Genomic DNA, 12,477 nt, shown 5'->3' with positions numbered 1-12,477 from the left:
CTCCCAGATGGCTGAACTCCCCATAGTCCATAAATAATCAATGTATGTATAGTGTCCAAAGACTTGTATCATGAGAATTTCAAATATCACTGTGTAAATAAATTAACAAGGACACATGGAAGCCACTGTGGCATTAGAGAAATTGCTGTTCATACATTAACGACACCAGCTGAAGCAGCTGGTGTCATACTGGTGATATTGGTCAATCATGGTGCATTTCTGTTTCATTGTCTATGGAACCGGAAACATTAGTTTTTCGCTTTTTTTTTACAGATTAATGTTCTGCATTGGGTTATGCACCTTATAGGAAAAGAATGCATGAAAGCAACAATATTTGGATGTTCCCAATGCACACTGAACATCAGTATACGATTGGCTACATAGGTTCATGGATCATGTGAGTGAACATTTATATACGCTTGTGGGCTTGTGAGCTTGTGATCCAATCATACCCTGACTCGTCCCTGCTCTTGTGTTTTTTTATTTAGTAACACAGCCTCAGTGACTTGTCCTTTATTGGATTGCTTTATTGCACTAAAATTGATTTTACACTGCTCAAAAAAATGAAAGGAACACTTTGAAAACATATCGGATCTCAATGGGGAAAAATATCATGTTGGATATCTATACTGAAATGGACTGGGTAATGTGTTAGGAAAGAAAGGATTGCACATCATGTGATGGAAATGAAAATTATCAACCTACAGAGGACTGAATTCAAACACACCCAAAAATCAACATGAAAAAATTATGCGGCTAGTCTATTTTGCTGAAATTTCATTGCAGCAACTCAAAATTGTACTCAGTAGTTTGTATGGCTCCCAAAAAGTTCTCCATGCCTTCTCCAGGCCCTTTCACGTCTGTGCTCAGGGTGAACCTGCTCTTCTCTGTGAAAAGTACAGGGCACCAGTTCTGGTGTTCAATGGCAAATGCCAATCCAACTGCATGGTGCTGGGCAGTGAGCACAGGGCCAACTAGAGGATGTCGGGCCCTCAGGCCACTCTCATTAAGTCTGTTTCTGATTGTTTGGTCAGAGACATTCATACCAGTGGCCTGCTGGCGGTCATTTTGTAGGGCTCTGGCAGTGCTCATCCTGTTCCTCTTTGCACAAAGGAGACAATACCGGTCCTGCTAATGGGTTAAGGACCTTCTACGGCCATGTCCAGCTCTCTTAGAGTAACTGCCTGTCTCCTGGAATCTCCTCCATGCTCTTGAGACTGTGCTGAGAGACACAGCAAACCTTCTGGCAATGACATTTATTGATGTTTATGATGAATTTTCAATTCAAAATAGAGAAGTTTAATGTTTGTGAGTACATTATATTCAATATACTAGACCAGCCTTTTTCAACCAGGTTGCCCAGGCAACCTGGGCTGCCTTGAGGTTTCTTCAGGGGTGCCTTGGCAAAATGCCTAAAAATTGATCAAAAATTGTATACAGCCAGCAGGTGAATGAAGCCTGCCTTTTAGTTACACAAAGCCATGGTTTTTATTATGCGCCATTACGATTTTCTAGACACTGACATTCTAACTAGTGGCATCATCAATCAACGAGGATGTCTGTTGTCTCCACAGAATCCTTGCTTACCCTCCTGTGCCACTCTTCCTCAGCACCGGGGTGACATTACCGGACTGATGGAGATAAATTTAGGGAGAAGAGAAACATTGGAATACTAGTCAGTAACAGTGTGCAAAAGTGTATTTGCTTTGGAAGAATAAACCACCTCTATTGTTGGGTGTCCTACATGTGGATGTTGTTGCATTATGTAAAGCTATTAGAATCGTTTTTTTTACATTTTAGAATGGGTTGCCTCGAGACTGTCCATAATTTTAAAGAGTGCCTTGGGAATAAAAATATAGACTGTCAGAAATTAATAAGAAATTAATAATATCTCGCTGGGCCGCCTCCATTATGTCAGAAATTAATAATATCTCGCTGGGCCGCCTCCATTATGTCAGAATGTTTATACTGCTCTGAATATAACAGTGTCTATTTATGTCAATAAGCAAAGATCTGTGCAGAAGGAGAATCTCCACTTATTTCCACAAATCAATATGTAGCGAATTCTTTTTATTGATTCATTTCTTTTTAAAAGCATATACCAATCTTAGTGAAAACAGTCTACAGTATGGAATATATATAAGAATATTTATTCACCAGACATGTAATCACAATAAATGATCAAACTTGAGATGACACAAAAAGAGAACTTTACATAAAATGTGAACTTCAAACAATAAATGCAATGTGATGTGTAGTTCAAAAATGAAAGTAAAAATAAAGCAAGATTACATTTTCTCCAGGTATAGTATAAACCATAAATGAATGTTCTATATAATCAGACCACAATTGTCTGCGCAATGCACAGCCTGATAGTCACTCCACTGCAGATGAAGCGAGAATAGGCCATGCAAAACGTGAGACTAATACGCCAATATGCGCTAAATCTGATATTAATAAAAATGTTAAAAAAACAAAAATCAGCTTTTAGAGAAAAATCTACATATGGTTTATATGGCTGGGATTGTACTCTCGTTACCCTTTAGCATGAAATGTAAAACATTTAAGGAAGTACATAAACAATATTGAATTATAATCAAATAAACAGCAAGGCATATTTACCATATTTAAAATGGCTGCTAGCTTAAAATGGTCGTTACCAGAGTCCTTAAGATGGCTGCCTTTCCAAGATGGTGGCTAGGTAGGGAGGAGTTTCGTTTGGCGTCCCTCAAAGTTTCAGATACATGATGGAGCAAAATGGAGTCTGTATAGATGAGTCTATGCATAGCTGTAGTAGCGTGTGTATTGTATGTGTTATGTATGTTAGGCAAATGTCATGTGTGATGTGTCATCTGGGATTTTTCTTTTTATATGGTATAGAACAAAGGACTATTAAAAATACCATAAGTTAAACCCAGAGGGAGTAACTTGATCCCCATTGGTTTGAACATCTTATTCATTAACTGGTGATGTCATTGGGTGACACCTCTTGGTCAACCAGTATATTAAAATTAAATGATGATATCTCCATATTTAAGAGTATCATAAAATAACATAAAAAGTATCCATGCTCTCATCTATTACATGTCCACTTAATATCCACCATGTATCTAAATAAAGATTAAATCTTGGTAACACCGTTTTAATATTTAATATATCTTATTTAATATATATATCTATATATATTGGAAATGACTTTTTAACCTAAGACTTCAACTAGTAGCAGTCAGTCACCAGAGATGGCAATATTGCATTGCTCTTAGCTTCAGCATATAGCAATATAGCAGCATTATTTATCTTCAAATAAACTTTGCACCTTATATTGACAAAGAGCTTACAATCTCAGACCTTCTAGATCCTGGCAAGGTTAAACAAAATGTTATGATGCCTTCTTACTTACAAAGGATTAACATGAAGTCTATCTTTCTTGACATGTAATGATGAGTCATCAAAATCAGTTTAACTTTTCCTTTAGCAAGGATGAAACAATTATAATATATAACGGTTTTCTACATATCTATGTATGTTAGTTATATATATATACTTCATTGTTAATATTATTTTACATATAAGATTATAATAGATCTGTAAATCTTATTTTTAAATGGGTTTAAGCACAGAAAATACTGACTAAGGTTTTATGACTACCACACAGACAAGATTATCCTGTCTTAAAGAAAGTTAAACAGACTATTTGTTTAGTACCTTAGGTCAACACAGCATGTCTGGGGTAAACCTGTTGAATAGGCACTTCTTGTTAGTGTCCTTTCACACCGCCGCTCCGTGTGTCCGCAAATCATCCTATTTTTTTGCGGATGATTTGCGGACACAATGTAAGTGAATGGCACTGCGGATGTCAGTGGAATACCATCCGCTGACATCCGATTTTCCTCCTTTCAGTTCTGTTCCATTTTTTCGAATGGAACAGAACCCTATTTTTTCATCCGTGTAAAAAACGGAAAGGAAGGAAAATCGGATGTCAGCGGTATCATCCGCTGACATCCGCAGTGCCATATACTTACATTATGTCCGCATATCATCCGCAAACGGATGGGATGATATGCGGGCACACGGAGCGGATGACACAAATGTCATCCGCTCCGTGAAAAAAAAAAAAAAAAGTCCCGCAGCGGACTAAAGCAGCGGAGCGGCCGTCTGAAAGGACCCCTAAAGAGATTTAACCTTTCAGTAACCTAACAAAAATGGATGTCATTGCTTCATATTTCTATATAAAACAAAATATAACATTTCTTTCTTATTTAAATTTAACCTCCCTAAATAAGCCTGACAAGACAAAGAGTGTGCATCGACTGAAAAAAGGTTGAGAAACACTGTACTAGACTACAATTAAAATCAAAGTCAAATTAGACACAGAGCAACCAAAATAAATCCTAGCAGTATATTAATTTATTCCTTGAGATCCTCCTATTTTTGGAGGAAAGGCACTGAATATGAACAATGCCAAACCTAGGTGTAGCTGGATGTGGACTGAAAACTGTAATTGCAAAGAGAAGATGTAGAGTATACTGGTACTATAGCAAAAAGCCAATCACAAATTTTTGTATAAAGTAATTTCAAAGAAATTCCTTTTAAATACTGTAAATATATGAGTTCATTATAGAATTTAGTTTATATTAGTTGATACAACTAACTTGGGGAACATGTGCTGTTCTGTCTCAGCATCGATTGTACCTGTGACCCTCTTGTAGACCTCCAGTCTGTAAGTGTGTGCAGCAGGTTGAATGATGGCTTTAACAGATAGTTTACTCAATGAATAAAGACTCCAGAGGTGTTCTCCAATGCTTCTTTATGCTTCAAGTTAGCAAAGACATAAACATAGAGGCTTTTCCATAGGTAAATTTACAATGAAGTTACACAGCTTCCACACTCTGCAGTCTCCTCATAACAACTAAACAAAATGGTAGTTACAGCAGGAAAATGGAGATGGGAGAAACCATCTAGCCAGAAACAGCAGGGGTGCTAGGAAGATACCAATATCATAGCATAACATAACATGTAATAACAACTGCTAGACAGTTAAAGCTGCGTGGCAGCACACTCCCCGCCTGGTATCGTGAGATACCACTACACAATTATTTTCCATAAACATACAATTAACATTGCATACAGTAGAATGCTATGTAGCCCTCTCCTCTAAGCTAACTATGCTAGAGATCTAAGTGACTCCTACACATAACACTGAATCAGAATTTTTGGAAGCAGGCATAATTAGGACTGTCTCAGTGACTGGTCTCAGGAAGGTTTTTGGGCTCCCGTCCTTTACAATCCTGACTTCCACACTTCGGACCTTTCCATCATCACTAGCAATGGCCTTTGTAATAACTCCAACTGGCCACTGGATCCGATTGGTTTGCTTTTCTTTTAGAAGAACCAGGTCCCCTTCCTTTAAGTTAGGCTTCTGGGTTTGCCACTTTTTACGTCCTTGAAGAAGTGTGAGGTATTCCCTCCTCCATCTGTCCCAGAAACAATCTGCAAGGTATTGAGCATATCTCCATTGACGTTTATATATGTCCTTTTCATCAAAGATGCTCTTTGGCGCTGGGATCTGTCCAATTTTCCGGCTCAATAATGCAGCTGGAGTTAAAACAGTTGGACATTCTGGGTCTGTGGATACAGCTGTCAGCGGTCTTGAGCTGATTATTGCTGCGACCTCAGCAAGGAATGTAGTAAGTACTTCATGGGTAAGACGTGAAGAACTCACATCAAGCAACATAGAATCCAATATGCGCCTTGCCATCCCAATCATACGTTCCCATGCTCCGCCCATGTGTGAAGCGTGTGGTGGGTTGAATTTCCACTGGTTTGCAGTGGCGGAGAAGGTGGCCCTTGGAGGTGGCTCTGTCTGAGAAGCTCGCTCCCGCAGGGGTTTGTTAATGCTCTGGGACACTTTCTCGCTATAATTGAACTGGTTGGTCAGTTTTCTCTCCTTCTTGTTCCTGGATGGTATTTCCTCACCTTCTGTCCATTCTTCACTAGCCTGAGCATCAGACTTCCCATCTGTATCTTTGTCTCCCGGCTCTGTGGAGTCGTTGGTCTGAGTCTCTTCAATGACTCCCAACTTCGCCATCTGTCGCTGCGCTTCATCAGAGTCTTCGTTTAACATGTTTCCATCCAGGGAGAAGCGTACGGCCAGCTGGTCCACGATGCTAATGGGTTTGTAGGCCAGTTCCTTAAAACTGTACCTCACAATGTTCTGGGGGGCATGAGGGTTGTTTGCAGTCAGGATACGAGTGAATTCCTCCTTAAGTTCAGCCTCGCTGAGTTCCAGCTGGTCCGGAGGCTTAACCAGAGTCTTGGCCTGCATCCATTCATCAGCTCCATCCCCCATAACTGTGGAGTCATCTTCATCCTCCAAATTTCTTCTTGAGCAGATGTTGGAACTCAATGCTACAACTTCAGGCCGGATTTCCAGATCAGTATCTGGATCCTCCAGGTGGAAATCGATATCTTCTTCTGAGTTTGTAGAAGACTGGTCCATTAAAACTTGGGTCCTGAAAACCAAATGGTTTGTGTGAGGACAACTGCTGGCACTAAAATCTTCTGCATGAATGCTAGAAAGTGCTCTCGCTTCTCAGGTTTGTTACGGAGAGTTTTCTTCAGTGCAGCAAATCTGGTTAAAGCTTGTTCTCGATTGTTAGGGAGAGTAAGCCTTGGTACTCGGAAGGGTACTGGAGCTACCCAACTGTTGGAATTGTCCTTGAAGAACTCTTCATCCATAATCTTGATGAACTCCTTGTCTTCGACTGAAGGAGCAATCTTGTTGTCATCACAAGTAGTCTGGTACACTGAATCACCAAAGTCCTTTTGAGAAGTGAGCTTACAGTTAATACTTTGAAGTGCTTGATATGGAACTTCGTTTTTGAAATCAAGTCTTTCCTTCACATAATAATGCGATGGACATTTCATCAATTGACAGGTAACATTCGTTTTGTAGGAAGCTACATCCAAGAGCTTGTGAGATTGGTCTAAACAGACTTCTCCTATTATCACCCATCCAAGATCGAGTTTCTGGGCTTGAGGAGCATCATCTGGACCGTTACATAACTCTCTTATTTTATGAACTCTAGGAATGTCTCTCCCTAGTAGAATCAAAATCTTAACATCCTTGTTAAGTGGGGAAATGTAGTTAGCAATGTGGCTCAAATGAGGGTGATGACGTGCAACCTCTGGTGTGGGGATTTCTTCTCTGTTGTTCGGTAGCTGATCACATTCGATTAGAGTTGGGAGAGGAAACTCTGTGTCCTCATATTCTGATGCGACTATGAAGCCATGGGCTCTTCTTCCAGAAGTATTGACCTTTCCTGCACATGTCTGCAAGGTATAGGACCAGGCCTCTCCTTGAATGTTGAATAGGTCAAAGAATTCTGTACTGGCCAATGAGCGATTGCTCTGATCATCGAGTATGGCGTACATTTTTATGGATTTTTGTGGACATCCTTCAGGAAACACTCTTACAAGACATATCTTGCTACAAGACTTGCTATGAAGCCCTTCTCCACATACCTCTGTACACCTTGTGGTTACGGGGTCGGCATATTGCTCAGTTCTCTCCCCGCCATCATCTGATGTAGTCTTGGGGTTGCTGCCGGGTGAAGGTTTCCTTTTGAACAGGTCTGAATGAAGAGCGTCCACATGTTTGGCACTGTTGCAGAGAGAACATCTGATGGCGATCTTACAGTCTCTAGCTAAATGATCGGAGGATGCACAACACTTAAAACAGATATTATGCTCTTTGAGAAATAACTTGCGTTCTTCAATAGGCTTGTCCTTAAATGCACGACATTTGGAGAGAGAGTGTGGCGCATTATGAATAGGACACTGTTGATTAAGATTGCTAGCTTTAATGTCTGTAGCTAAGACGTTGGATGCTATTGCAGTCTTCCTCACGGCAATAGGATGCCTTAAATCCTTGAATTTACTGTTGGTGGCAATACCCCTTGAAGTACTTAAAGGAATGGTGGTTGTATCTGGATAGAAGAAGCTTGGGTCATTCTTGGATCTTGCAACCTTCCGCACGAACTCTGAAAAATAAGAAAAGGGAGGGAAGGAAACACAATGCTCATACTTATACTTTGATCCTACACTAGTCCACTTTCCCTGAAGATGACTAGGCAACTTTGCTACAATAGGATTTACGCCCTGAGCAGTGTCTAAATAGCTAAGACCTGGTAAACTAGGATCTAACTTAGCAATTTCAAGTTCATGAAGGAGGTCACCTAACTCTCTAAGCTTATGATTGTCCTTAACAGAGATTTTAGGAAAGTCGTTTAGTCTCTGGAATAAGGCAGATTCAATTACTTCGGGGCTCCCATAGTCTTGTTCTAGACGTTCCCAGGCAGCATCAAGGCCTGCTTTAAAGTTATAAATGTAGACAGATTTAAGTCTCTTTACTTGTTCTGAAGATTGACGCCCCAACCACTTTATTAGTAAGTCAAGTTCTGCTTGAGGTTCAATGTCCAAGTTCTTGGTTACCGCCTTAAATGTAGATCTCCAACTCCTGTAGTTCTCTGGGCGGTCATCAAATCTAGACAGTCCAGTTGTAATCAACTCTCGTCGAATCATATACTTGCTGAACTCTGCAATGTCAGTGCTTTCAATTTTTATAGCCACAGGGTCTACTGATGGTGCGCCGTCTTGGACCATGGTTGGTATATGATGTTGGCTGGTAGGTAGAGAGAAAGGTGTTGCATACGGGTTTAATCTAGGTAAGGGTCTGTCATCTGAAGGTCTCTGAGCATTTGAAGTTAAAGAGAGCTGTATCAAAGGGGGTATAGAGTTCATTCTGTAGTCTTCTGCTGTGCCCTTGTAATCTCTATGCACATAGGGTTGTGGTGGCACATGAGCTGCGTAGGTTGATTCACTTGATTTTGTGACGTGCGGTAGTTGTGGAGGGTCTCTGTTAGTAGGTGTGTCTAGTTGACCAGCTTGCTTTGGCGACACATCGCCTTCTGATCCACTTGCTGGATGATTATGAGAAGAATCTCCAACTGTAGGTGGGACTGTATTGTCGTGGTTCTGAGTTAGGACAAACTGTAGGGTCCTTTCAACAGGGTCTTGAAAAGCAGCTAAGCTGGTACAAGCTGCTCCTTCTTCTTCCAATAGGGCTTGTTCCAAGACAGATAACTCTGCTAAAGCTACTTCCTTTTCTCTGTTCTTCTGAAGAATTTCTAGCTGAGCCTCTGTTTCTGCTTGTATTCTTGCCTGAATGCGTTTAGCTTCTGCTTCCTTGCATTTAGCTTCTTCTTCCTTGCATTTAGCTTCTGCCTTGATGGCTGCTTCTTTTTCAGAGCAGGCGGCTTGAACCTGGGCTACTGCAACCTTTTGGCGAGCTTTGAGTATTTGGTCGCTCAGTATTGACCTTATAGAGCAGGACCGCAATGACTTAGAAGAAGATTTATGATATGAGCGGGCAGACCTAGAAGATTTTCCTGAGTGTCTTGAAGAAGCAGAGTTACAGGATATAGTCTCATATAGCTGTGCCAATCTCCCTTCTATCTGTGCCTTTGCTTCAAGATATGTGCTATGCCTCTGCTGGTCAGTAGAGGTAAAGTCCTTTAATTCCAATGCAGCTTCCTCTATGTTGGAATGTGACAATAGGGAATAGTACTTCTCAGAAAGTCTTTTATAATTCTCAAATGCCTTCTTAACCCTTGAGAGAGCAGTGTTCAATTGCTCAGAATTGTTGCTAGTTTCATTAGTGGCTGTTATACAACTTAAAGTCTTTTCCCATAATGCAGTCAGGTTACTAGATGTTTCTTCCTTACTTGCTTCATAAACCTCCCTTGCCTTCAAGGATGGATGAGGGGCTCTGACAGGACGAGCAGAATGAAGTAAGAAGTCTGCTTTATCTTGACTAAATGCAGGTAATTCTGTGAGATCTCTGTCAGACATAATAAGTACTGTATTTCTGGTGTCTTGTTAGAAATCTGCCAGAGCTCAGCTCTGTAAGTAGTGACTTCTGTTATTAAGCAGGCTGGGCTGAGGTATTTTTTGTTACAATAGTGGCTAGTGCTGAAACTAGTTCAAACTGGATCACCTCAGAAGGCTGTAACAGTAATGAAGCAGTAATAGGTGGCTGGTTTCATATGCAGAGTAATGCTTCTGGTGACTCACAGACAAGTGTGGTACTTACAGTTCTGAAGCTGTATATTACCATGGACATTTACTTCAAGTACTTTTTGGAACTGTACTCTCTGAAGCTGTGTATTCCTGGAAATTTACTTTTTGAAGCTGTGTACTCCTGGAAATTTACTCTCTGAAGCTGTGTACTCCTGTAAATTTACTGTTCTGTCTCAGCATCGATTGTACCTGTGACCCTCTTGTAGACCTCCAGTCTGTAAGTGTGTGCAGCAGGTTGAATGATGGCTTTAACAGATAGTTTACTCAATGAATAAAGACTCCAGAGGTGTTCTCCAATGCTTCTTTATGCTTCAAGTTAGCAAAGACATAAACATAGAGGCTTTTCCATAGGTAAATTTACAATGAAGTTACACAGCTTCCACACTCTGCAGTCTCCTCATAACAACTAAACAAAATGGTAGTTACAGCAGGAAAATGGAGATGGGAGAAACCATCTAGCCAGAAACAGCAGGGGTGCTAGGAAGATACCAATATCATAGCATAACATAACATGTAATAACAACTGCTAGACAGTTAAAGCTGCGTGGCAGCACATGTGCTATTTATTTCACATAAAACCATGGCAAAAATCCATCATCGTCATGTAGACAGAACAAAAAATGGGAACGCACAAACACATTTCTAATAATTGATGAATAGACCCCATAACATGTAGTGAAATATATCTATTTTCTTCGGTCATTTCGCCAGATTATTGAAGACTTTTGTGTGTATATACAAGCATATCCATAATTTGCTGCAAACCTCCCAATCACTCCAAACATAATACAATGTACAGGCATATCATATTGGTCTAATGCCTTGTTAGAACATATGTCAAATGTAGTGCCAGGGATCCTTCACTTATTCACAATTATTTTTAGAGATATCTTTGGCTCAAATATTCGCAAAACAGAATGGGAGTATGAATAGACAAGTATACAAGTATTCTTACAAAGGTGTGGAACTTGAGCTCTTGGGGGGGGGGGGGGGGGAGACGGGACGGGACATCAATTTGAAGGTTTGACAGATGGATACCAGAGTGACACTTTCAAGAACCTCAGAGAGGGACAATGGCTTTTCTCTAACAAGAAAACACAGACCTATCCAAAGATGGTTCAATGGAATCCTAGGGTTCCTCCAGAGGTTACCAGTGGAAAATAGTATAAAAAATGACACACATACTGTATGTAAATACCCTTCTTCCAATAACAAAGACAACTTTGTGTTTTTTACAGGTGGAAGAAGGGTATTTATACAGTATCTCACAGATTTGAGTACACCCCTCACATTTTTGTAAATATTTTAAATATATCTTTTCATGTGACAACACTGAATAAATTACAATTTGCTACAATGTAAAGTAGTGAGTGTACGGCTTGTATAACAGTGTAAATTTGCTGTCCCCTCAAAATAACACAGCCATTATTGTCTAAACTACTAGCAACAAAAGTGGCTACACCCCTAAGCGAAAATGTCCAAATTTGGCCCAATGTGTCAATATTTTGTGTGGCCACCATTATTTTCCAGTAGTGCCTTAAACCTCTTGCGCATGGAGTTCAACCAGAGCATCACAGGTTGCCACTGGAGTCCTCTTCCACTGCTCCATGACGACATCACAGAGCTGGAGGATGTTAGAGACCTTGCACTCCTCCACCTTCCATTTGAGGATGCCCCACCGATGCTTAATAGGGATTAGATCTGGAGACATGCTTGGCCAGTCAATCACCTTTATCCCCAGCTTCTTTAGCAAGGCAGTTGTTGTCTTGGAGGTGTGTTTGGGGTCGTTATAATGTTGGAATATTGCCCTGTGGCCCAGTCTCCGAAGGGAGGGGGATCATGCTCTGGTTCAGTATGTCACAGTACATGTTGGCATTTTTAGTTCCCTCAATGAACTATAGCTCCTCAGTGTCAGCAGCACTCATGGCCACCGTGCTGCAGCTCAGTTTTAGGGTCTTGGCAATCTTCTTATAGCCTAGGCCATCTTTATATCGAACAACAATTCTTTTTTTCAGATCAGAGAGTTCTTTGCCACGAGGTGCCATGTTGAACTTCCAGTGACCAGTATCAGAAAGTGAGAGTGATAACACCAAATTTAACACACCTGCTCCTCATTTACACCTGAGACCTTGTAACACTAACGAGTCACATGACTTCGGGGAGGGAAAATGACTTGGGCCCAGTTTGGACATTTTCACTTTTTTGCCGGCGGTTTAGACATTAATTGCTGTGTGTTGAGGTATTTTGAGGGGATAGCAAATATACACTGTTATACAAGCTGTACACTCACTACTTTACATTGTAGCTAAGTGTCATTTCTTCAGTGTTGTCACATGA

The 12,477-nt window shown here is 40.5% G+C and overlaps 1 protein-coding gene across 1 annotated transcript in view; it reads right to left on the bottom strand.

Annotated features, from left to right (window-relative positions):
* The window catches only part of LOC309566013 (uncharacterized protein), a gene marked incomplete at both ends in the record, with an annotated part of 64,346 nt that extends 54,434 nt beyond the window's left edge, over nucleotides 1-9,912 (bottom strand). The window contains 2 exons of the mRNA XM_082271032.1: nucleotides 8,158-9,192; nucleotides 9,292-9,912. Of these exons, the coding sequence (XP_082127158.1) occupies nucleotides 8,158-9,192; nucleotides 9,292-9,912 (1,656 nt within the window). The remainder of the gene's footprint in view (nucleotides 1-8,157; nucleotides 9,193-9,291) is intronic.
* Between the last annotated feature and the right edge of the window lie 2,565 nt (nucleotides 9,913-12,477).

The sequence above is a fragment of the Pelophylax lessonae genome (genome assembly GCF_965119305.1).
Source record: "Pelophylax lessonae genome assembly, chromosome: 10".
NCBI lineage: Eukaryota > Metazoa > Chordata > Amphibia > Anura > Ranidae > Pelophylax > Pelophylax lessonae.
This window is presented reverse-complemented; position numbering and strand designations above follow the sequence as displayed.